This window comes from Aptenodytes patagonicus, chromosome 3 (genome assembly GCF_965638725.1).
Source record: "Aptenodytes patagonicus chromosome 3, bAptPat1.pri.cur, whole genome shotgun sequence".
NCBI classification, from domain to species: domain Eukaryota; kingdom Metazoa; phylum Chordata; class Aves; order Sphenisciformes; family Spheniscidae; genus Aptenodytes; species Aptenodytes patagonicus.
In genome coordinates this window covers 42,560,833-42,588,564 of record NC_134951.1, presented here as the reverse complement: position 1 = coordinate 42,588,564, position 27,732 = coordinate 42,560,833, and the positions used below count along the sequence as shown (strand labels likewise).

The following is a 27,732-nucleotide window of genomic DNA, read 5'->3' as shown; positions in this document are numbered from 1 at the left end:
CAGATGTGCAGCACTCCAAGACAGAAGCATGCAAGGCAACTGTGCACAAGCACAGTTCTTCTAGACACATTTGCACTAAGGGTATGCGCACATCCTGATACTAAGGACACCAAAATATTTTGAGATCTCAGTATAATTTTGGCAGCTAGGCCATCAGATATAGAAGCTTCAAAAACCATTTCATGAATATACAGGTTTATATGGTTGCTTTGAGATATCTGACATGAACACATTTCTTTAAAAAATGAATACATTGGTGCTTTTTAATACCGATAGATTCACTACTGAAATATCTACAGAAGATACATATGAACAAAAAGTATTTCACAGATCAGTGGGTTAGACTATTTCAAACTGCGATATGAAATAAAGCTATTATACATAAACCAATTCCTTAGATCAGGGACAGAACAATATGGTGAGAAATAAAATGCCTTCATCAAAGGAGTCAAAAAACATTGAATGTCTACTGTATAAGACACTGCTTTCCAGGAATAAAGATAACAGGATGAAACGCTTTCTATTCTTTTTAGGATAGGCTAGAAGGAATTTCTCAGCTTGCATGCAGAGGTGACAAGCCCCTAAACAGCAACAGAGCATAGGTACCGGAGAGTAATCAAGTGTTACAAATTGCAAGACAGCTTAGTTCATGGCAAAGCCCCCGAATCCTGAGAGGTGAAACACGAGGAACATGATGACTTGATCTGTATTCTCAATCAAGTAGCTAGGTATAGAGTCGTGATGTTGATGATGTCTTCTGACTTAGCAATAGGGGAATAAAAAGTTTTTTTTTTTTTCCTGGTAAAAACACAGCTAATATGCTGATTCTTGGGCTGGAGCTAGACATTCATCTCATTCAAATGAACTTCATTTTTGAGGGCTGTGTTTTCCAGAGTACAACTCTGTAAGCCTGAAGCATAACCTCATTGGCTGCTACAACCGTTAAAGAACTGAGCATGTGATGAAAACAGCATTGTTTAAATTCCTGGAAAGCTAGTAACAGTCTACTTTTAAGGTGCAATTTATGATAGTTTACAAACTAAGCTGGACTTCTGGCCTTGACTCTTCTGTGCAACTCCAGCCCTGTGCCAATATCATTACAGAATTAAATGAAAAGTCAGTCATGGAACTGAACTGGTAAAATAAAAACATACCTGTAAGTAAGTGAACAGATCTCTCCTTTCAAAGTGGAGCATTAGTCCTGGTTTGCAATGCTGAAATCATCCCTGCCCCAAGAACCCACTGTAAATTAGAAGATGACTAGGATGATAGTAGGCATGACCAATGAACAAAAGATGACGCACTGGGCAGTAATGTCCTCAAAGCCCCACAGCATCTAAAAAGGAGTTGGTTCAAGAAGCATTTCCAGACCATCAGAACTTGATTAAGTGAATGCAGCAACATTGCCTGTGATGCCTCTCTTCTGTACCATGAGGAAAATGGACTGACTGGTTGAGAATAGCCTTATAAACATGTTTTCTTTTTAATGAAGTAGTTGGGATACTAAAAGTATATTAGATATCCCAGTTTAGACATCTCTGGAGTCAAGAGGCTTTGGTACCAATGCATCAATACCAGATCACCTCTTTGTGAAGTTCCACAGCAAAGTTACATCCTAAAGGGACACCAAAACAATCTTTACAGGTGTTGAAATACCGTTATTCTCAGCCCCAATGATCTACAGCTCCTAGAGCTGAAGACCACCTTTTTTTTTTGTGCGATCTGCTTTCCCTCCTCCTTGTTGTTCAGTGTTTTACCAGAAGATGGAGAACGCCTTTCACCACATAAAAAGTCTTTTGATAACTGTTGCAACTTTTTTTTAAAGAAGTTGTTAGGTTGAGGTTCCCATGAAAGGCACTTTAATTGGAGGAGGCTAGAGGCAGCTAAGGAGTAGCTGGGATGCAACCAGCGTTTATGTCCACATTGTATGAGGACAGACTACCCAACTAAGATGTCAATCGAATAGAATATTCAAGTAAAAACTTGAATAGTTCTTGACTAGTTCCGCGTGTTAAAAAACCTTACTAATACAACGTCTAATTTAAACCAAGTCTACCTCAGATTTCCCATGAGACTTCACTATTTAAGGCATTAGAAACAAATACTATGACAAATGATTTTTAAAGAATTTAAGAGAGTAAGCTAAATAAATGTTTACATACAGTATGAACCCCACCATACCTCCTGCCCATTTAAAAAGCACGGGGTGGGGGGGTGGAGATGAGTATCTATTCCTTTCTCTTTGGCATGACAACCCTCTGATCAAGGCATTTCTCCCTATCACCATAATCATAATCGATCTTTATTTCCCTTTCACCTTTGCCTCCAACAAAGAACCTCAAACATAAATTGCCTGTTTTCATTTTTTTAGTTGGGATGCTCTACAGGCAAACTGATTTTTAGACTAGAACAAAACTTACATAGACAAACATGTCCACTACAAGCATCAGACAGAACAGCGCCATCTGAAATACTGCTGCCCTCACAGGTATGCCAAAATAAAGAACCAGGTCATACCAATACAAGTCAACAAAATCAGTTTCTATTTATTTAGGTCTGTGCACGGAGAGGTCATTTTACAACAAGTCAACACAGCACTGTACTTCTAATTCATTTCCAAAGCAGTTTAATGAGGCAAATTAAAACTGGTACCAGTTAACTGATTCAGTATTTGTTTACTAAGGTTTAGCACTGTTACCTTGATTTTGTAGCTAGGCAAGTGCTGTGAGAGTATTAGCTCTTATGTGTTTGTTATTATAATACAACACAATCCAGAATCTAACAGCAAAACTTCAGCAGGTACAGAACATGAGATTGCATTTATGAAACTAAGGATGACATAATCAAATATTATTATCTTTTCTAGTGTACAAGTACTATTTAAATTATGGTTATGATCAAAGAACATCAATCCCAATTTTTTACACAATTTTAGATTTTTAAAACCTTACAAGATTTTAAGTTGTTGATGTGCTATTTTTACTTTGAACATGCCTTCTGAATTGTTTCACAATAAAGTTGTTAAGCAAAGTGTAGCTCTAGAAAGCCAAGATGCCTTTGGCTGAAGAGTCGGCTGATATTGCTTTAATTCTAATGGAGATATTGACTTGTGCCCAGAAGACAGACTCTTAATTCCATCACTTACTACAAGATTGTATTTAAGCAATTGCTTTCATTCTCAATTTCTGTAGGCATGGTGCAGAGCTATCCTTTTTTTTTTCCCCATTACTACTCCTCTTCACTGATAGGCTGCAGTTCCAATCATCTTCACTGTTTTTTCCTTTTCCTTCAAACAGAAAGGAAAAGCCAGCTGCTTTTACACTTTACACCCCCATTCTAACACCATCGGCTTCTCTGTGCTGCAGTTGAAAGCAAAGGAAAGTCAAGTCAAGATTAGTGAGTACTGAATTAGCGAGTCCAAGAAACACTCAGAAAGTCAAGACAGACTCATTCAGAGATGAAGTTCAAAACCAAAATTTGAGTTTGCAATTAAGTGCTAGTCCACAAAAAGCTCACAATGACTATAGCACTTCAGTGCAATGCTCTGCATAAGGAGCAGATCCACACAGCAGAAAAGCTGGTGCTGAGAACCCAAGTCCCCAGTGTATCCACCATAGGAGATCTTATTTCAGACTAGCTTTCAGCTGGTTCCATTAAGTGGATACCTATTAGTGGCCGAAGCAGACTGCCTGCAATCGCTTCTGAAGCACAGCTTGTGGTTTCATTTCACCCAAAATACATTCAATTTCCACACTGCAAAGGCACTCCACAATGTAAAACAAAGTGTGGTAAGCAGGGATGATCAGAAGATCACTTTCAAAGTGAACTTCTTGTCTGACCCAGAGTGTTAATGTATAGGCACCCACTATTTTGGTTCACATACATCTTCTATGTATATGTTACATTATCTGAAAACTGTTCTTTCAACCACTCACTTTCTCGTTCATCTACTGAAGAGAGATATTTGGAACAATAAAAGTAGTTTTGTTATAGTGTATGAGCATGTATGTTTTTATACTCTTGTCTCTACTACAGTGTTTCTCCTTCCACAGGAAAAAAAAACCCACGCTCTGTTCTGTAGTCAGAGTGAAGTACCACCTACAGGATGGCACTGATTTTTATTATTGGTATCTTCAGTACCCAGATACATAGGTATGCACTCTCTAGTATAGATAACCATCGCTTATTAAGAACTAACGTGTTTAGGTATTATCTAAACTAAAAAAACGCTAGCTCAAATACTTTCAAGTACTGGTTTCTTAAACAGTTTTAAAGGTAATCTGCAAAACAGTGTTGCAAAACTCTACCCATCTACAAGCCTCATTTTTTAAAAATAAACATTCTCCTCTCACCATCCTCTTCATTTTTTTTTAATTCAGTCGGTGTTTTCAGAACAACCATGTAAATCTGAAATGTTGTCTATCAAACCAGAACACAAAGAATAAACTGAATTATATCTGCACAATTTTCTTGCGGTAAAATTGCAAAAATATAAAGATACAGATCTATGTTTTATGCTCAAGCCTCACCAGAAAGGGAAAAGGAGATGCACAGAAACAACAAGAAATCAAGTCTTACACATTTATCTTGCAGCAACTCATGCGTATATTCATACTGAAGGAAAGTTACAATCCTGGAGATTTTCAGAGACAACAGTAAATAAGTTCAGAGAAATACACACACATGGAAAAGGTAATTGTTAAAGAACTGATACTAACTTTAATTAATTTTGATTTAATAGAAAATCAGAATACATTTGAAATCCAGTAAAGGCGATCAACTACCCTGCAACAAATGATTCATTTTCTCAGTTTGTTCAATCCCTACACATTCACACATCTATATAGTAGTTTATACAGTGTATATAAATACTATATATAGCAGTTTATTATGCAAAATAAGTTTCTTGAATATCATTCCACAAAAATTACAAAACATGAAAGTTGAGGAAAGATAGAAAGTTAATAAGAATTATCACTAGCTAGTTTTTGACTCTTGCTTAAAAAGATTCTCCCCAAATAACCACATCTATTTAGGTCTCCTTCATGGAATTTTTTTTTTTTTTTAAATAAATCTCACCGCAGCTCTAGTTACTATGAATATGTAATAACTAAACAGATTTCAATGCTTCTGAAAATGCAAGAGTGCATTGATTATTTGAACGGCCCCCTCCTTTCCCTACATTTATTTACAGCACCTAAGGTGTTAATCACCTTGATGGTTCTTTACAACTACTTGACTGTAACTCACACTCTCGTGGTTGCACATTGCTGGTAAAGAGAGTTAAGACTAATTTCAGGAAGAATCCATGTAATGATGATCAATGACATAAAGAAACTCGACCTTAAGATTAACTTTTTGAAGATTTTTTTAACTGTTGTTACAATTCAATTTGTAAGGACATTAGCACCCTGAGCCTTCAACACACAAGCATAGAAAGTTAACCATGCCTCTTATCCAACTACTTCTACTTCACTAGGCAGATAAAGCAACAACAACAACAACAAAATCCAAGTTTGTCTTCTAATGCATGTAACTTTGAATAGCAGAGAAGTACCACTGCCCCCAATTTACAGATACAAAACCAAGACAGATGTAAAATACATTTACATTTCTAAAGCAGAGTCTACATTGGAGGAAGGTTGGGGAAAAAAAGCACCTTAGCAGATATGGAAGCAGAAATAGAAAAAAAGCTTGTGGAGGCTCTGCTACAACTCTCAGAGTAGTAATTTTGTCAGCTACCATCACCAAGAAAGTATCACAAAAAACACAGCAAGGAAGAGAGACAACTGACTCTGGAAAGTTAATTACCAAACATAGAACCTTCTGTTAAGTGATAGAGATATGTTTCTCTCCCCAGATGTAAGTCAAAAGCTGCAAGCAATTTGTATGTTTTTCACCCGGGCATGCTGAACATACTGCATGAGCTCAGATTGCTAATTATTAAATTGAAAGAGGCAAAACAAAAGAGAAATTACCTTGGTGCTATTCCTCCCATTGTTCTTTAGTCACTATTTTGCTTAAGATTCAAAACCCAGCTAGCTTTAGAAAAAGAACCAGAAAAAACTAGAAAATGAACGGACAGTCTCTGCTTACATACATAAACTGTTTTAAAACAAGTAAATTATTTAAAATACCAGGAAGTAACTTCATTAAGCCTCATGCTTTGTCATATACAGTAGTAGAAATTACCCTTCTTTAGGCTTGCCTTTAATCTTTCAACATTTTGCATTCAATATGCTCTTTCTGATTTCTCTCTTACACCCTTACATAAGAAGTGAACTTGTCATCCCAACCTTCATATTTTAGTCTGTTTAGTTAAAAATAATATTCAGCAGTTGGCTATTAAACAGGCATTTCAGGAATGTGGTGGGATGTTCGTTACAGTAAACTTTTATCCACTGCCAGGAAATCTAAATTACCTATTCTTTTAATTGTAAGACTGGCATATGGGCAGATTAAAAATAGGAAGATAGCCAGAAATAACTGTGTCTAAAATCTGAAAATATGTGCATTTCCTGCAATATAGATGACTTGAACCTGCTCTCTCAGTCAAGTGAAATGAGACATTACAAATATTTCTGTAGTTCATCTGCGTTACATTTTTGTACTACCTGTCTTTATCAGCTGAATGCCACTTCTCCCACTGCTACTTCAAACCTTTTTAATTCTGATGAGAACTTAATTGATAATCTTCTTCCTCAGTAGAAAGGTTACTTAATTGCCATTTTAAGCTTGTCTATTCAGCACAGTCCAATTGGCATCCCAAAGGATGCTTCCATCTGATCTACATATCCTGTGAAAGAACAAGGCAACATCTACCTGATTCACACAGAGTCTAATAACCAACTGTGTCCTTATACCAGTGTCAAGCTACTGCCACTGTGTCCATGTGCAAGGAAGGAGAGGAGCCAAGATTGTACTTTCTCCTGAATATGTTAGCAACCCTGAGCAGAACTTGGAACTCCTGCCATCACACTGACGTGGTTCATGATGTCTAGCTGAGTATCCAAAAGCAGGGTTCAATTGCCATGCCAGTTTCAGCTAGAACATTATGCAAGTTCCAGGTCTGTAGAATTGGGATATTTAAGTTTTACCATCTTCACTATTATGGATTCATGTTAATTTTTATCCCAGCTATTCTCTTCATAAGAGCTACCCTCCAATGATTAAAGTAAAAATGAAGTTCAGATTATGTCTTTTGTGATTCTGAACATTTCATCTCTTCTTGTCCTCGTCCTTGCGTTCATTCTGTCATAAAACAGTGGGTGTCGGTCTCTTCTCCCAAGTAACAAGCGATAGGACAAGAGGAAACAGACTCAGGTTGTGCCAAGGGAGGTTTAGTTTGGATATTAGGAAGAATTTCTTCACCAAAAGGGTTGTCAGGCATTGGAAGAGGCTGCCCAGGGAAGCGGTCGAGTCACCATCCCTGGAGGTATTTAAAGATGTGTAGATGTGGTGCTTAGGGACATGGTTTAGTGGTGGACTTGGCAGTGCTAGGTTAATGGTTGGACTTGATGATCTTAAAGGTCTTTTCCAACCTAAATGATTCTATGATTATCACAAGCTTCTGAGACAAGCAGGAATCACAAGACTGAGGAACTCCTTACTTGTAGTTTGATTTAATGCCTGATCACTGAATTCATCAAAACAGTATTCAGTGTATTAGATAAATCCTGTTTGATATTTATGTATCTATTCACCAGAATCAATTCCTTCCATCATTTTGAATAACAGAAGACAAAAGGAGTCCTGCCAAATTCTGTTCTTTATGATATACAGGAGACTGAGAAAGCAACACCATATTCACTACCAGCTCAAATGAAAACTCTTAAGACAACTGCTGTATTCAACCCAAAAGACAACAGAGACTTACAAAATAAAGACTGGTCTTTACCCTAAAGAAATCCTAAAGAATTTTACTCCATGCTAAAGAATTTTACTCCAGGGAGTTAAGTTTCTCAAAGCAACAAATGCATCTGTCCAGCAATTAGGAGAGAATGAACACTAGGAGTCAGTATCTGAAGCTGGATGGAGCTTTGGCAGAAGTTGTCCATGTTATATGAGTCCTTATAAGGACAAAAAATTGTGTGACCAGCTCAGAATAATTAACAAAATAATCAAGTGAGAACTACACTAGTTAGCACAGGATTTTCCTGATTCTCTGATGAAAGATTAATTTACTTCAGCTTCATACAGGGAATCATGAAGCCAGAAATATTACATACTAGAATACTGTATAACAGTTACAGAAGAGAAGATGGAGAAGAAATTTGATCAAACTATTCTTACCAAAAACTACAGGCACATGTTTTTGCAAGTTTAGTTCAATTTCCTATTGGATCAGGCCTACTTTCAGAGAATAATTTCATAAAGCTCCATTGCCTTTTTGATGTTACATATACCTTCTTTCTGAATGTCTTTGTTCTGCCAAGTACTAGGTGTTATTAGATTAACTCTTCCCAAAAGAAAGCAGTGCAGTTCATCCTTAGAGATGAAAGATCCCAGAAATAATACCATGGAGTTCTCTTCAATGCATAGTTGGAAAGACAAATAGGGAAAAAAAAAAAATATTCCACACCTCAAAAAAACACCTGCACATTTCTTAAAATGCGAGACATTAAGTTCTTAACATATGCAAAAGCACAGACCTAATAAAATGGGGAATACTATTTGAAAAGATAGTTTCAGGTCATATTGTTTACCTGTTATTTAAACTTAAATTTGCAAGTTGTTGTACTGCATCATTTTAGAGAAGCTGATGGCATAAGAATGTCATGCTAGCTTCCCTCATGAAAACTAAAGAATTATACACACTGTACTGTAACTGCTCAAGAATTTATATGGAGGCCTTTAAAAACAATACTAACAAAATTTTTTTGATAGATATAAATCAATGCCTGGAGCACTACTTCTTGAAGATATGTTCCATACATACATGAATTTGAAATAGTTTCTTTGGCTTGTGTGTCAGTTTAGGTAATACATCACACTGAAGAAACAATATGTTGATGTCTCCTAATGGTTCCAGTTTGATCCCTAATTTAGGGAAGTCTTATGTAGAAACCACCTACAATATATAGTATGTCTGCATAAAGCCTAGAGTAAAAAAATATTATGACATTTAAAAGGCAGAGTAAATGGAAAAGGCCAGATGAAATTCCCTGATTCTTAGTCACAATGGAAGCAAAGATTCCCTAGAAGAGCGCTTTTTTTTTTGCTGCCTTCCCTCAAGATCAATGGTTTATGAGATATTCATCCTCTAACAAAACAATAAAAAAAAAATATTGAGAGAGATAAGAAATGGACTGAATGTTCAAATAGATATATAACTTCCTTATCAAGAAACTGAGAGACATAATGTGGATATTTTGATACAATGAGATGCCTTACTGAACATTAATGAATACATACATTCCTTGTATAGTCCTGCACAATAAGGAAGATGTTTTCCATAGTCAGTATGTTTCTTTAAACAGTGACTCTTCAATAATCATAGTTTTGGAAAGAAAACTAGAGATTATTGTTATACATTATTCAAAAGTTGGGAAAAAAGTTTGGATTTGTGGGAAAAGGTAAAGGCAGTACTATATATGCCAGTACAGAAAGTACCTAATACGTTTAGTTATGCTAGCATAGATGTGCAGCTATTGTTTACAGCCAACTACTATGGGTAAATTGAAGTCTACAGCAAGGTCACATCCACTTACTTTGATACAGGAAAATTTCTATTAATAAAAATGTAGAGTACAGAACTCAGGAGTTCTAATGAAGACCACCTCCAATCTGGCATGATGCTGAGGCTTGATGCCATTACTGAGGACAAGGACTAGAACAATCATGCTCATTGGTTAGACTTACCCTAAACAGTGAGGGTGTTTTTTTTCTAAACATTATATCCAGATATGCACACATACCATATTTATTTGAAAGCAAGACAACTTCCCTGACCCCCTGTAGTTTAACTTAAAAAATCAGGGGGTGTCGTTTCTGCCCCCCGCCCAATAAGATAATATGACTGTTTGACATGGCAGGTCTTATAGTAATGAAGGAGCACAAAAATGCCTGAGGCAGCTCAGAGTTTGCATGAGATGACACAGCGATAACAGTTGTTTTTCTTCATGCACTTGGGAATCTGTGTGGTGTGCTATAGTTTAGCGGATTCCTTGTGATTTCTGGCAGCTGTACATCTCTCCCTGAATAGCAGGTCATCTGGAGGTCACAGGTACAAAAACAAAATGGAAAAGTATTAGAAGATATGATGGAAATCTTACACTTGTGGTAAAATATATAGAAAAAACTAGCAACTGTGAGACCAGGAAGAAACACAGCGTGGTAGAGGCAAATGTGCAAAGACGGAAACATCAAAACAGAAGCTTTTAAGGGTTAGCTCAGTGCAGAAATCACTCACTGGACTCAAAAGAAAACACTTTTTACTTAAAGAAGTAGAAGTTGTAGAATTTGTGCGTACTCAAAAGAAGAGACAGAGACCTGGTTACACAGGAAATCATTAAACTGAAAACTCAAAAAATAGCAACCTTACCAACATTCACATTCCAGCAGTTTGTGACTGTATTACGTAAAGATCACTATTAGCTCTTGAGCTAAACAAAAATCAAGAGTAGGTGTCTACCTACACACTCAGTGAAGAGTTCGATGAATGCTGTCTGGAGTAAGAGACCAGGTGTGATATTAAGAAAAAGAGAAAACGTCTTCTACTTGTATTAAAAGGGCACCTGACGTTTTGCTGATGGTATTTTTCACTGTCAGTGAATACCAATCTTACGGTCACATCAGGAGGAAGGACATCGTAACTGCAGGTGCTTGATGAAATAGCAAATAAGCCCTTCAAAGACTGTTGAGGTCTTTATATACAGAAAGACTCTTGGCAAGGGATCATACTCTAACTCCTACACGAAAAAATGAAGAAGCCTACTGAAACACTTCTTTGTCATTGGATTAAGACAGACTGGGTTTGGATAAATCCAGAAGTTGTAGCTAAAAGGTTTAAGAAAGGCTTTATTTCAAATTCTATGGACAGAACTGAAGATTATTTCTGTCATCTTGAGTCTGAAGAGGAAGCTGAGAATACAGACTAAAAGGGAGGAAGATGACAACAGCGAAGAGGGTGACAGCACCAGAAAGTTGTGAAGTCTGTGAGGTGTAAAAACTGAAAGCCATTTGTAGTACAGTATAAGAGAAGAAAATAAGACTAACCTCCAACAGAAACAAATAATTAGTGAAAACTTTGTAACTTTACTGTATATTGATTACAGGTATGTAATAAAAAAGCTTTTTATGTAGAGTTACATTTGTTTGCTTTTAGGAGGGACATCTTATATTTGGATTAGTACAGTATATGTTCCCCAACATTACCAAGATTTACTCATAGTGTGTCAGCACACAGGAAAAAAAAAAAAAGGATAGGACCTTAAGGTATTAAAATAGGACCAATATGCACATGTTCCCCAGCTAATACTTCACTACTACCTCAACACACAATAAAAAACAGTTTAAAACAGTAGGAACAAACCCTATGCAGTCATATCAGTTAAAAACAAGCTTTTTTTAAAAGAAGTTTTGGTTGGTTTTTTTTAAGTAGCTAAAAACCTTCGCCCCCCATTTTTCCATCAGCATTACAATTTTGCTGCTAGTGTTAAGAAGATCCTAGGTTAATATTGAGTAAACTGTTGACACTAGAAGGATATTAATGTGTCTACTGATGGCTAAGCATACTTGTTAACATATTTTAACACAGGATTTTTTCATAACAGGCAGACATGATGAGACAATCAACAGATGAGACAAAAAGTACAGGCAAAGTTGTTGAGGAAGGATAGCACAACAGTCCAAATATTTTCGACTCACTGTACATTGACAACTTGTTTGGAGCTCACTATATGTTGACAACTTGTACATTAGTGCAACAAACCTGACCACCTTACAGTTTTGGAGAATTTGTATCACAAAGTACAGCAAGGGGAGGGGAAACAAACAAACACACACACACCCCCCCCCCTCACAAGCAGATTCAGAAAAGAGATGAAAAGTCAAAAATAACCATGGAGGGAAGACTAATAAGCTCAAAGATGAAACATCAACTACAGAAAAACAGTCAGGATAAGTAGAGGTACCACTAAGATTTCACAACTAACTAGCTACAAAAGAAAAATTGTTACCAGCCTGCAATTTGGTATTTAAGAAAATAAAGGTTACATCGGGTAATGACCACCCGGAAGGGGACACAGCCCATAGCGAAGAGCTCTGATACACCCATCAGCATCACGTTCACCTAGCTCTCGGGGGAAAAAAACCAAACATTTTTGTCTTCTCTAACTGAATACAATCAACAGATCACCTTTAAGAGCAAAGTTTGAAAAGATTCTAATCAGCCACCACATGGTGACAAGAACAGCAATCTTTCTTTGGACCGTTCTGAATTCTTGCAAAATTCACACTTTCAATTTTTAGTCACTACAGCTGAAGATACTTGTTTTGTCTGCCCCAGTCTGCACACATATTGTTTGTGACAACATAACCGTTTGTCACGCATTTGCTAATTACCAAATTGCAACAGAAGAGCATGAATCACAATTAAAAAGTCATTTTACATATATCCGTACGGATATGAATTTCACTTGATAGCAATTAAAAAGAACGCTCTTTATTGCATGCTGACAATGGTGAACATAACTACATTCACACAGATATGGTACAGGATTAAGGTCCACTCTGTAATCCCCTTAAAATTTAAGAATAATTGCATCATTTCACAGTGCAATCAGCAGCAAAACACAAAAATATTTATAGGTAATGAAATGCTGCATATAAAATACATCAAAAGTAAAATTTATTCTTACAAGAGAAGAAAACAGTTCTACAATATTATTTTCTGTCAAGGTACAAGGTGTCTTGTTTTTCTGTGTTTGTAACAGTTGTACTACACTGTTGGGTTATAAACATTAAAATAGTTCAAACTGAGATTTTTCAAAACCAGATAAGGGATTTGGCCACACAACTCCCACTTCATTTAATGAGAGCAGAATACTTAAATCCCTCATTTGCCTTTGAACCTAAGGACCTTTCAAATGCTCTACTGTACATTCTTTAGCCTCCTTCAGTATGAAAATACGCTTTTTTTCCTCAAACATTATGCTACCCACTTCATTTAAAAAAAAAATTAAAAAGTTGATTTATGGCAACAAGCTATGTGGTTGCTGGGCTCCAGAGTCACTACCTGGCAAAATAAAATATGGACACAAGACTTTCCAAGTTCTGTGTAGTTATTTCATGCCTAGAAACTAAGCATGAAAAAAAAAAAAAAAAGTAGGTGAAATCATACTGAGATAAACGCTAAAATATTTCTTCAGCACTGCACTTCCAGACTTAAGACATAAATAAGACTCTAAGTTTTGTATATATGACCAGTCAAATTATTCTTTCATGCATATATATTCAAAGACTTTATCCTAGAAATCATGGCAGATGCCTTTAAACTGTTATTTAAAAGAGATTTCTGAGATGGCTTTTACTATTACATGAATTTTCTATAACCTCTGTCATGCAGTGCAAGCTAAGTAGCTAAGCCTACTATTGGAATCATGAATACTATTTTGTGTTAGTCCAAATAAAGGATTAAAACTGTAGAAGAGCTGAATAAGTATTTTGGCACTACCAGCACAGGTGAACAGATTTAAAAAAAAAAAAATCTCTGTTGAACCAGTGTAAAAAATATCCACCCAACACCACTATTTAATACATTAAGCATCTGTTTAGACCTCGGTTTAAAATTTGAAAAGCAGGATCTTGCAATATTGCATGGCATGTCTCAATTCTCAGTGCTACACATCAGTCTTCTGCCTGCAAAAACAGATAGAGCCTTCCTATAAATCTTGGTATAGAAGGAAGAGTAACTCATTTCAAAATAGCATGGGTATTTATCTAAGTCAGTTTCTACACAACTGTTTTGTTCAGTGAGACTTGTTTTTAAAAGGTGTATGTTTAAGAAAATTAGTAAACTTGGGCCTTACAATGGACTTTTCAAACAGCCATTAAAATAATAATACGAATATTAATTTTTGTTAAACTTCCAATCAGTCAACTACTGAAGCCACTCACTAAGCACACGCAATCATAATTTCAGTGATAAATCTGCTTTAGATACCAGTAATCTACTCTGTACATGTCAAGGATGGTGGCTTCATTCCCACCTACCCAACTACTTCAGTTCAATGAACAGCTCATTCACAAATTAGAAGTCGAGCCAGAGCCAGGAAAGCCAGATTTCCATCTCGCAGTGTGTGAATTTAAGAAAGTAGGCACAAAGATTAAACAGACCGAGAACACAGTGATCTGAACCAACATAAACCAATCTTGTTTCTGTGCATCTACACAGACATTCTACCCAAATACAGTATGATAAATTTTGACTGGAGAAAAAGAACCTGAAATACAACTCCTGTATATATGAAATAAAATATGAGAAAGGAATATGCTTAAAATATTTAATAGCGAATCTCCCTGGTTAGCAAAAAGTAGAGCCCAGTTCAATCCAGAAGTGACAGACATGTAAATTAGCATGCTACAATGGCTACCACCAAGAATCAACTCTTTAAGAAAACAGATACGAAATCACAAATAAAACACAATTCAAACCGGCCATGTGAATTCAGTCTTACCCGTTCCACCTTTTAACAATTTACCTAAGTTCCATCAATGGGTGTCAGTAATGTGTAAACAAACTATCACTTTTATGAGATAGACTATTAAACCCATAGTAAAGCTACAGAAGTAGCGGTTTCTGTGAATTTCTGTGGCCTAAAATATTTAAGAACTTGTTTTATACATTGTGTCATACCTAATGCTAGCTGAGAAGAGACATCTAAGAGAAATCAGGGCAATATATAGACACATACATGACTAAAATAGAGCAGTTTGTTTTAACTGTAGCTAGCACCACGAAGTTTGTTTAGAAGGGGGTACTCGGCAGGGTCACCAGTTCAGAAGAAACACCTGCAAACATCCCTGCTTCAGGACCAGCCCAAGCCCTCGGGAAGCAGGCCTTTTCCCGACAGCAGTCACAGCCAGAATAATTACACACAATGGTGCTTCAAACAGTGCCAGCTCAGGAGCCCTCTCCTGAGGTGGGATTGCGCTCCCTTGACAGGGCGAGAAAACGGTGAGCAGCAGCGCAGACCTACAGACCTGCCACCATCACTGGCGACTCAGTTTAGTCCACCACCGCTTCACCGCCTTCTCTTTCCCAGGATGGCAAAAACTCCGCTATCCCTTTAGGGTACGAGATAGGGAAGGGGCGGGGGGCGGAGAGGGGTACTCGGGCATAGAGCAGGAGCCCCGTGCAGAGGGGACCCGGGACGGACTTTCAGCTCCTTCCCGGCCCCTCGGCGGAGAAGCGGAGACCCCATCTCCCGGACTGCCGCCTCCCTCCCTTCGCCCCGCGCTTCGCCTCCAAGGGAGGAGGGGTGCCAGAGGGAAGGGGACGGCGGGGGGGGGGGGGGGGGGGGACTCGGTCCGCCACCGCCAGGAACAAAGGGCCCTTCGATAAGCCGAGCCGCAGAGCACAACAAAGGGGCCTAGAGACCGCGAGAACCGGGGCGGCCGCCGGGGAGGGGGGGAGGAGAGGCGGGGGAAGGGGATTACAGGCCCGGCCGGAGCGGCTCCCGGCGCAGGGGGGCGGGCCGCCTCATCTCAGCCCACAATGAGCGGCGGCGGCGGCGTCAATCGCCCCGCGGCGCCCGGCCCGGCCCGGAGCACTAACTGCCCCCGCCCGGGCCAACCGCCGCACCGGGCCGTTGGCTGCGGCTCCCCCCCCCCGGCGTCCCGGCGGGGGCGGCGCTGCTCCCGCCCGCCCCCCGCGCTCCCTCTCACCCGGGCACACACACACACACACCCCGCGGGGGAGGGGAGAGCGCGGGCGGGGGCAGGGAAGGGAAGGAAGGGAAGGGAAGAGGCGGCCTGACCTGGCAGAGCTGCTTGCAGTACTCGGTAGCCGCTTGCACCGCCGGCTCGGGGCTCTCCCGCAGCCCCGTCTCTAGCTCCACCAGCCGCTCCCGCAGGCGCCGCAGCTCCAGGAGGTCGCCACCTAGGCTACCGCTCTCCTGCTCGGCCTCCTCGTCCGCCATCTTCGCACCCCGCTCCGTCGCGTACGCAGCCCCCCCCCTCCCTGCCTCGGCCTCCCGGCCCCCCCCCCCCCCGCTCCGTTTCCAGGTCACGTGATTACACAATGCCACGTTCCGGGGAGGGGTCACGTGCCGGAGAAGACGGGGGAGCGCGCGCGCGCGCGCGCGCTCTCCGTCCCCCGCGGCGCAGGACTGGGCCGGGGAGGGGCGAGAGCGGGAAGGGGGCGCGCCTCCGCGCGTCACGTGACGCGACGCCACGCGCCCGGCGGCCGCGCGACCACGTGACGGCCCTCCCCGCCCTCCCGCCGATGGGTTTTGGCGGCAAATGGCAGCAAATGGCGGTGGCCCGGGCTTGCGGGGGCTGCCCTGCCTCCCGGGGCTGCCGCGGAAGGGCCTCGCTGGGGCGGCCCTCGCCGCTGTCCCTCGAGCTCTGAAGGTGGCGACAGTTTACTTGTGGCCTGGTTGTACCAGAGCTGCGTCCCCCTCGCTGGCTGTCGTTGCATGGAGCGAGGCTGTGGCTCTCCCCAGGGGCCTGAATGGGTTATTTACTCCCCGCTCCTGCCCGAGAGTGCCGGGCGGCACCAACCCCCGCTGGGTCAGCCATGGTCAACACCGCTGGAGTTTTGTTGCATGTTGTTCCCTCTTCTTTCTTCCTCTGCAGGAAGTAATGGGGTGTGTTAGCCTCAAGGATGCCACTGAGTTGTCTTCTTCATACCTGGATCGTCCTGCTTTTATTATAATTGAAAGTGAGAAGTACGGCTTTGCTCTTCAAATGAAGCAATTGAGATCTGGAGGTTCTGGAGGGCTTTGCTGACCACGCGGTCCTAGTGCTGGGCTGAGCTCCCTCTCGCACACTGGTGATGTTCTCAGAACAGTGGAAAGCTCCAGTGATGGGCACTGACCTCCCCTGCATCTGCCCGAGAAGCTGAGGAGACTCTTTCACCTGTCACAAGTATTGGCAATACTGGAGATTGGCCTGAGGCATTGAATCTGACGAGGAGGCAAACATGGACCTGATGGGCACTGAATTGGTATGGATATGTGTTTTGCAGTCTTCTAGGCTGTATAGGTTGACACGGGGTGACGGTTTCACACTCTTCACGTTGCCAATGTTCATCAAGGAAGTGAGGAGGAAATGTGTTACTGCAGCGAAAGCACTGTCTGTCAGGACTGGATCATTTCTCTTAGCCAGCCAGCAGTGAGAGAAGGTGCACTGTGTTAAGCTGGACCTTTCACATCCTCTGGAAAATGAGGAACACTCTGGTATTTTGCACTAACTAAAATCAGGTGTAACGCTTTTTTGGCTGGAAGAGACTGTAGCTGCATACTCCTCAGTATGTCAGTCAGTCTTGCTTGGACCCAGGTTTAATACAATATCCTACATCCGCTAGCTTTTATGACCTTTGGACTGATTTGATGATCATGTTCTATTTTTTTTTGTCATGAAGTAGAAGTGTCGCTACCTACTTGCATACAGTTGAAAGCTGAGGCGTATGATGGAACGAACACTAAATCAGAGCTGGGAAGAAAAGAGATTCCTTCAAGATTGCATAAACGTTAGTCTGCAAGTATAGACATTCACAGTGATAGTATTGAATATGCAACGTTTTGGAGACAGGCCTGGGGGTCTGACCCATATTTTGGGTCATGGCAGTAAACCCAGAATGGTATGTTTCTAGTTTCCCATACAAGTAACCAAGTAAATGTCTTATTTGCCATTGTAAGCCTGAAAACTTTGAAGTTTCTGATTTTTGCTGTACTTGAAACCCATTCTGTTCCAAGCAGAAGAGGAGAAAACTTTCAGCTTTCCCTTTTAAGGCTTAATGTAGTACTTGAAAAATCTGACTGGTTTGCATGTATTCCTCACCACCAAACTGCCGATAACACCAGTACTAATAAGTAAGTGATGCAAATACCAGAAACAACTGCACAAAGATGTATTTATTCTTTCTCAATCACTTAATTTATCTGCAGGAGCTATAAGAACTTCTCCTCCGGATAACTCTTTCAGTCCTATATTGCGCTATTTGTAATTATTTTCACTTAAGGGTAAACCACAATAGCCAAATTCATATTCATAGTCTGTCCTTGTTTTAGCTTGCTGTTTTGTTTCCTCCTTGGCCAGAGGGTTTTCTGAATTGAGCCCAGGCCAGGAAGGAAGGAGAAATGTGGAGCGTGAGTTTCTTGCTCATGCAAAAGGTTAGCACTTGGAGCTGGTAGAGTGAGGGTTGTTTGTTTTGTTCTCATCAGGGTCAAGTGGAAAGAAGCCTGTCCTTCAGCTGTCCTAACCTGAAGAGGGCTTGCACTTAGGCCTCCAGGGGCCTTGTGCAAGGGAGGATTCCTGTCTTTAATCACGGTTCACGGGCAGTTAATTGCTAAGCTTACATCTAAGAGACCAAGAAAGGAATTAGTAAGTAGAAGGAATGACCACAAACAGTGGTGAAGAAGGGAGGAGTTCTTTTTTTCTTGTTTGACAACAGTGAGAATGTGATGACAGCTACCAAGGCAAGCGTGGCGGTGGCCTGAGGAAGAGGAAAAAAATGCTGGGCACGACCAGATAAAAAAGCTATGGTATTTGTCCTGTCTTTGAGTCCTGACAGAAACTACACTGTGGTACATAGAGCTCATGGAAGAGAAGAGCTGGTGCCTGACAGTGACAGGAGAGAAAGAGATTGCGTGGAGAAGACAGTCTTTTCAGATACATATGAGACTATGTGACAGTGAAAGAATGTGAATATAAGAGAGAGTAGGCTTACTATTGCAAGGGAAATATAGTCAACGAAGGCATTTGCTGTACTGGAAAATACAGAGAAGAAAGAAGCAGATGAGAAAGATGCGTATATGGGGAAGGACAACGAATCCCATGGTGGGGGTGGGAACCAACCAAAACAGTCCAAGGAATAAAAAGAGGGTGGAGATTGTGAGAAAGAACAGAAAAAGGATGGAAGACTAGAAGGGAAAGGACCTGAATTTTACACCAGCACAAAGATGGAATTTCTTGTTAAGAGGAATTGACAGGCTTATTACTAGGGTGTACTAGAAATAAAGATTTAAGATAAGGGCTTGTGGCAGTAAAGATTCCTCATCATCAGAAATTCCTTTGGGATTCAGATACGCTCCTCCCCGCTCTCTTACTCTTGCCACTTCCTTGACTGACTCAGTATTTCCACAGTGTGATGTTTTCCTAGCTCCACACTTCGATTCTCATGTCCTGAATAAACCCGTCATTAAGAGGAGGAACATCCTATGGCTCTTCAGATACTCTGGTTGTATGTTTTGGGATGCTGGGCCTGGCTGGAAATGCATAAGAGCAAAAGGAGTCTTCATGATCTAAGCTCCCCTGTATGTGGGTTATTTACCTATCGGTTGTTCTTAAAAAAGAAACAATTTATGTGATGTCCCACTACTGGTTTTAAGATGCTGGAAGAGGAAAATCAAGCAAATAGCAAGAGGAGTATCAGAGGTTAGGATGATGGACAGCAAGGAGAAAGAGTTGGAATAGTGATGAGGATGTTGCTTAGACTGTATGTAGCTGATAGTTAGGAAGAGGACTATTAACTCTTCCAGGGAGAATGTTGTGTTAGCAAGAAACAACTGTGATGTTTGTGTATCATTGGAGTCCTGGCAACAAAACTAGACCTTTTAGGGATAACAGAAGATATGACAGAATAGAAATTAGGACAGGAACACACAAATATTAAAACACTCATGGTGTTTGGGAGGCAAAGGTGATTGATGGAGGATTAGAATTTGCAGTGTGATAGATATTAAAGAAACAAACAGTGATAGGAAAGATAAAGTAGAACTTGTTTGAGTCAGCGTTGGGGAAATGCGGCAAAGAGCTTCTGTTAGAGAGCATGAAGACGTGCTAGAGATGTTTGGGTTCAAGTCTGGAGAGAAGTAGTTTTTGTAAGGTTATTAGGAAGAATACTACTTGAAGCAAAAGTATGTTGATAACTAAGGTTCTGAATTTTAAAGGTCAAACTGAGAAATTAAGGGAATGAGTTGGTGATGACAACTGTGTCTAGGTGATCGAGGACTTGCATGTGGAGAAGGCTTGGCATCTGTCAAGTCTCTGCAAAAAAGTATCTGGAATTCATATCTCAAACAAGAGGGACAGCCAGTCCCAGCTGGATAAATAGGCACTTCAAAAAGGTTATTGGGAACAATCAAGAGCTTGAAAGGAATGGAACAAAATGATTGCTTGAAAAATATTAAGAAGGGTAAGAATAAAGTGAGAATTGTCAGAAGCCCAGCTGAGTTTCCTTACAAAGGAAATTAAAGCAGGGGCTAATGAGAAAGAGGATATGAAAATGAATGTTTCCACATTTGAGATGAAAGCAAAAAACCTATCACATACCCATCTGAAACATCAGAAGATCTTTATTCAGCCAGAAATTTCCATTAATGATGGAGGTATGAAAATATAAGCTGTAATAATGAAATGTGCTGATGACACAAAATAGTGAGATGCTTTCAATATGAGAAGGATCAAGACTAGAGGACCTCGAGAACCTAAGTAATAGAATGGATTAATTTTAATAGCACAACATGCAAGGAGACCGATAGCAGTACTTTCTGCTAGAGGGAGAACCTCATTAGTTGGAAGTGACAGTGGGTACAAAGTGCTCATTGTATTAGTTGACGATGACCAAGTCATAGATATGATCCAGCTGCAAAAAAAGTTACTAAAATTACACGACATGCTAGGTCAGCTATTTCCATTAGATGCTGCAGATAAAAACATTGGTCTCATCTCATCTGAAACAATTTGTGCAATTCTGGTCACTATTATTCAGAAAAGATGAGATCGCGCTGCAGGAGGTACAGAGAAGGACTTGAAGGATGGTCAGTAAAATGGAGAATCTGTTTTATGAGAGGAGAATAAAAATGGTTCATTTAGTTTAGTGAAACAAAAGGTGAAAAAAGTAAGCATCAGTTGGGACAAAAGCTTTTCAAGCTAAAGCATGGTACTGTGTGAAGAAAAACTGGTCTTAACTGATTGCTGAATATGTCGAAACAGACATAGCTATCATGTTAGACAATAAATAGTGCTATTTCTAAGGCACGCACGTGTTCCTCCACAACATTACAAAAGCAACTTCATGAAAACAGTAAAATGGTAGATTTGTGCAAGGGGATCTGATCATGAAAATTGATTGCAAATGAAACATGAACTCCAAAAGGGGGAAGAAAATTAATCTCATGTAGTCATATCTTTCTTAATGATACTGCTGGCTTCTGTCAAGGCTGGGACCATTTTCACCTGTATGCAAAATCACTGATGTAGGTCTATACTCAGTAATAAAAGTGGTCTAAATGTCTGTCAACAAGAAAAAAAACCAACTGTGCAGAGTATGGACTGTAGGTTGTTTTCTGCATGAGCTGGGAGGAGGAAAGGAGAAAGTTTTTGCGACATCCATTTTCAGATTGCATGGAGAATCTTTCTATTTCAGAGGGAGCAAATTAATGATGAGGGAGGACAGCACATTTGAAAATACAGCCTGGGTCATGGCTTGAGCTGTTTTCTCAAAAGAGAATCTTACAAAATCGTTTCAGAGCTATCTTAAAAGCAAGGGAGTGGTTATGTTCTCATTTTTCATAATTTAACACAAACCCCAATACTATTACCTGTAATTAATGGTGCCTTTCTACCTTTCCAATTGTCTTTTGTGTTTATCATTTTCCTTTGTTCACTTCCCAGTGCACACTGCCTGGATCCTCAATAGTTTCATTCTCATTGAGAGAATCTAACAGAGTTCCAGCTGTACTTTAAAAAAACTATTAAAAGAAAGAAAGGGTGTCCTAGATGTTTCCCCATCATTTCACTCTTTTCTTCATTCCCTTTCCCATTTGACAAGATAGGCATTTAAATTAGGAGGATTCCACAGAAACACTTTTTTTTGTTTTTAATTTTGTGTCTAAGAACTGGATCTTTTTCATGAGTACAGAAAAAAGGGATTGAGCATCAGGATAGGGCAGTTCTTGTGAACAACTTGGGGAGGGTGGGGAGAGAATTTATTTAAAATAACAACTGTGAATATGCTGCTAAGAGGTAAAGGAAGAAATTGCTGGTAGGTGTGAGGTCAATTAAAAGAAAATTTTGTTTTTCATGTTGATCTGCATTCTGCATTCCTGACTCTTTGTGATTTAGCTATTTTATACTCAGTTTATTACTTAGCTGTGGCACACAGCTCTTTGCTGTGATAAAGCATAAAAATGCTTCTCAAGAGTATGTTTTACAGCAACATATTTATTTTAAAAAAGAATATTTCATTGAATTTTTCAGCAAATTAATACTGAAAACCTTTGGTGTAACACAGATCCCAGTGTGAATAGAAGGAAAAACAGGTACAGCCTGCAAAGGGCAGGAGGAGGAGGCAGAAGGATAGATTTTAAGCATGGGTAGTATAAATGCTCCGTAATCCCTTACCATTCTCTGACTGATGATGAACTACATGTACTGCCTGTTACAGCAATATTGATTGCAATCAGATGATAAAATCATTGCACAGAGAAAGAAACCACTGCAGTGAAAATGAAAAGATGGAAATGTAATGAATTCTTGATTAAAAAATGGTTTCTTGGAATAAAATGAAAACCTCATTCTTTTAGCTAAGAGTTAGTAATGGGAATAACAAAATGCTGAAAAACTATAATAATTTTAAAATAAAATTCATTTCACATTATGTATTTATCTTCAACAGCCATCCCGCACTTTTCATCAACTTTCCTTATGCTGCAAATTTTCCTCACTCACAGCTTTAGCTTTACTTTCAATTAATCCACTGGTATTATAGCGATGGAGATTCTTGCTGGAATGCATTAACTTCCTCTGTTAAATCCGCCCTCAGGCAAACCACTTGAAAAATATTTCCTTTGTCTAGGACACACAGTTTAGTGGCTCTCTTCTTACAGTGAGATAGCCATTCTTTTGCAGTGATTTATGCATACTATTCAAATACAAAAACTGCATTAAATTATGTTACATTAAAAGATCTGAGACACACATTCTATTACTTAGGCACCATTGAGTAAGGAAAAATGTAGGTCTGATCCTGTTGCCATTCAAGCCCATGCTTACAGAAACATTGAATCATTGCGATGTGGAGTTGCAATGATGCAGAGTTATTAGGAGTTGAGTAACTTTTGGCTTACAGAGACCAAACAGACCTTTCAAACTCACTGATGACCATGTACACTTTTAGTATTTTTATTAATCATACAAACAAAGTTGCTGTGTGCTATTTCAAAAGAAGTAGGATCAGGACTTCTGGAGGGAAGATTTCACAGCCTCTGACATAACCTGCTTCAACGCTTTGCAATCCTAACTGTTTGAACGGATTCATAATACCCGACTTAAATCTCTGCTGCAAATTCGTCTGATCTTTGTCCTTCCTCTAGTCGTCACGGTAGAACAATGGCCACCAAATCTTTTATGGCAGCTTCCTACGTTTTGGAATGCTGCTGTAATATTCCACCTTGATCTCTTTATTTCTCAATTTACTGCTCTATTTCTAAGCCATGTAAACCCCATTCCTTCAGCTTTCCTCACAGTTGGTATTTCCTAAACTCTCCTTGCTGTAGTACATCCCCCCTGGTGGATTGCCATTATCTTTCTTGGAGTACAGTGACCAATGTTGAACCCAGTACTATGCTTGCTGGGACTTTGCCAGAGCTAAGTGGAATAATTACTCTTTGTGTCATCTATTACATTGTTGACTCTTTAGTTTGTGATCTCCCACATTGTTTTCTGCCTACACAGTCATTTCCTATTCTATATTTAACTTTCTGCCCTCATTAGATTTCTCTTTCCAAAGCATTGTCTGGTTTGTATTTTGTCTGGTTGATTTTAGGGTGCTGCTTCAATTTTTGAGACCCATTTTTAGTGCTATTTCCATCCTTCAAAGCACTTTGCCACTTTGCCCAACCTGATGTCACCACCAAACTGTGGCAGCGCACCCATGTGCTGTCACCCAGGTTGTTAATGGATGTGGGGAATAAAACTGGCCCCAGGACAAAGTCCTGTGGCTCTCCTCCGGAGAAAACTTCCCAGATTGACACCAAACCATCAATTACTGCACTTTGAGAACAATTTTTCAAATGTTGTGCACCTACTGGGTTGCTGATTACCTCTGGAATGCACTGTTGTGGCTTACTTAGGAAAATGCTGTGTGGGACAGTGTCAAAAGCTCGTCATTGTCAAGATGCATCATATCTGCTATTTGCACTTATTTGCTAGAGCAATTATCCTGTCAGAGAAGGAGATTAGCATCAATTGACATGATTCTTTTCATGACAAACCCATTTCGACTGTTTTTTAATAATTATCATCTTCCAGGTATTTACAAATCCTTTATTTAATAATTTGTTCTGTTTCAAGGGATAAAAGTTAGGTTGACAGGTATAAAATGCTCGTAGTCCTCTACCCTCTCTTTTAAAAATAAGTAATGGATTTATACTTTTCTAGGGTTTGAACCTTCCTCGCCTGCTGTTATTTCTTGAAAATGATCATCAATGATTCAAACATTACTTCAGCTAGTTCTCTGAACATTCATGGTGAATTTTGTCACAGCCCAGTAACTTAAACACCTCTAACTTTTTTTTTTCCCCTGAGTATCATGGGATCAAGGGCTGGGCTCCCTAAGCTTGTACTTGACAATCCCAATACCATTTTGCAGTGTGTGTGCTTAGTGTCAAAAAATTGTTGTAATCAGCAAAGCATGTGTGCTTATGTACACCTCTGCTCAGCCAACGTGTAAGTACATGATTAAATGCTTCTGGTATCACTGGGACTTGCTACATTACCAAAGTTAATGAGACTTCACACCACTGGCTGCTCTGTAAACAGCCGCAGACTGCTCAATCGGAGACCTGGTGTGATCCCCTACCCTAAATTGTATTTGACTGTCTACTTGCTGTTGGAAATTATCTCTCTCTGCATACTGGGATAGAAGGAGAGAGCGTGTTGGTGGGGAAGGATAGCAGAGGTGAGCGTAGTCACGGCTGGGCGTAAGCGAGTTGCATGCCGAGGTGTTAAACTAGGGTGTGTGCCAGCCTAGCAGCCCAGGGAAGTGGTTGAGTCACCATCCCTGGAGGTATATAAAGACGTGTAGACGTGGTGCTCAGGGACATGGTTTAGTGGTGGACTTGGCAGTGCTAGGTTAACGGTTGGACTCGATGATCTTAAAGGTCTTTTCCAACCTAAATTCTATGACTCTATTCTATGATTCTAGATTCTATGATTCTAAGCACCGAGTCTTTTCTTTGGCCTCAGGCAGATTGATTGGGTGAGCTCCACGCCAAGCAGGGAAGCATGTGCAGAGGTGACTAAGCTATGCTGGTCCTGGGTACAGGAGCAATACAGTTGCACTGGGATATCTCTGTGACTCTGGTGACAAGCCTTGCTTCTCAGCTGAACTTAGTAATTCAGATGTGGCAGCACGCTGCTGGGTCTCTACTTCTTTTGGAACCGAGTTGATGTGTTTGTACGGGGCCATACCACACCGGTGGATGTCCTGGTGCCATTCGGTGCCTGCAGAATGCCTCTAGATCCTGCCTTGATACCATCCTTGGCCTTTTTTAACCTGCTTTTAGAACCTCAGTGTCTGTAGTGATGCTCTGAGAAAAGTTGTAGTGGTTGAATAGGGAATAGATACAGTAAATTTAGGCGGGCTGCTAAAAAGTGAGTTTTTGGTCATTTGGGGCTTCCTGTGAGCTTTATCTGGCCAAATGTAAGAATCTGAAGTGCAGCTGTAGATGCCTACATCTGAGCTAGTTGTCTAGGTTCCCCTTACAACCAAGGAGAGTGGTCAGTTTATCTTGTCCTGAGATAGTTGTCAAAAATAGGTCTAAAAATGCCTTTTTTCTCTTTTGATTCTGAGGGAATCTGGACAGTCAGCTCAGGTGTCTATATGACATTGCAGTTACCAGCGTTCAATCAGACAAATCTCAGGCTTATTCAAGTAAATTTTGCAGAATATGTGTAGCCATACCCTCAAAGATACATACCAAATATGGTAAATAATGAAAGTATCAGTTCATATCCATGCCTGATTTTTTTCTCATTTCTCTTCCCCGCTCTTTCATCTGCATTCAATTTTATTTTGTTAGACTTTAATTTGCTAGACCGATGAATCACTTTCTCCGCGGTTAGCGCTTGCTCATTCCTCATTTGTAGATGGTACTGATTGCAACTTTGTATGTAGGATTTGGTTGAGTGGGAGGGGAAGCATGTGCAAAGGATTTAAACTTCTTCTTGCAAACATTTGCTAGACCACCACCCAGGTATCTTGTGACCCAGCAGTGGTTCGCAGACAGCACGATGAGTAACTCTAATGTAAATTGAAGGTAGGCATAGAGGACTCTTTTGTAGACCCCAGGAAACTGAACCCATCACTCACTACATTCCCTGTCCTGCCTGTTTGCACAGCGCAATTCTGTAAGTTGTGCTCTGAGGACTACTGATCATATGTCTATGAGTCCTACTTCATGATTTGCTTAATGTAGCTTTTTAAAGCACACTACTATGGGTATCAGGGCTGAAAAAGTTTCCAAGGACATTGCTTCCTCAGTTTCACTGCACATTAAAGCAACATTGGTGGAAGAGCTAAAGCAGACAGCCAGGAAACTGTTAAAACACAAAGACATTGGCACTGAGCTTTACTTTTCCCTGTCAGAGTGAGCTGATTTCACACACGCGACCCTTTAAACCAATAAATCAATGGCAAACTCATGACCTTATTTACTGTAATGAATCAGTTGTATTGCCGTGTTCTGCAGCATATCAAACAGCAGCAAATCTGGTTTCACTGGCCAGTGCACTCTGCCTGCTTCAGTGCTGCAGTGAAGCTCTGTTTAAAATAAAAAATGCATGTTTCAGCTTGATAAGGCCTATCAAATATTAACATTTGTTACTTAGTCATACTTCACTTGGTAGTATTTGGTACTAGCCAATAGAAGTAGCAAAGTTGTGCTATCTCTGAATTTCCCATCTAACATTTAGATATGGCATTTTAAATATTTAAAAAATAACAAAACAAGTCTAAAGGATATTCCCAGGAAAAAATACAGTCAGTTAACAAACAGTGGCATTGAAATGTTCTTATTAGCTTGTTAGCCAAAAGCTCTGGCTGCCTTCTTAGAGTAGTGTGTAGTGCACTCCTGAAAAAGACATCAACATCCCGAAGTTGGAGCTGAGGGTTTGCTTGCAGGATCTTGTGTAGCACTTACCGGCATCGTTTTTCACCAGTCTGTGAATATCTGCCTGTACCAAAGGCTCTAAAAGCTGAAGGACCTCAATACGTATTTCTGTGAAATCAAAACAAGTACTGTTAAATGCATTTTGTGTTAGTCTGTGGGCTTCTCTATGCCTATCACGCTCTAGGTCTCTGTGAAGTTATCCCTACCTGGGAGTAGCTCTGGGAAGGTGATTATGTTTCTGAAAGTCTGCTTACTGTCATCACAGCAGCCGCACTTGCAGCACCATCCTTTAAAAGGATGAGGTGCATTCCCTTCTTAGTGTCAAGCAAGCAGAGTGTTGGTCTGTAATAGTTATACTGTCTAGGAGCCGTCATCATGGATAAAAATAGTT

The 27,732-nt window shown here is 40.1% G+C and overlaps 1 protein-coding gene across 1 annotated transcript in view; it reads right to left on the bottom strand.

Moving 5' to 3' along the window:
- ZNF292 (zinc finger protein 292) overlaps positions 1–16,142 on the bottom strand; it is a 56,619-nt gene extending 40,477 nt beyond the window's left edge. Inside the window, exon 1 of the mRNA XM_076333183.1 lies at positions 15,981–16,142. Coding sequence (XP_076189298.1) covers positions 15,981–16,142 — 162 coding nt within the window. The remainder of the gene's footprint in view (positions 1–15,980) is intronic.
- Between the last annotated feature and the right edge of the window lie 11,590 nt (positions 16,143–27,732).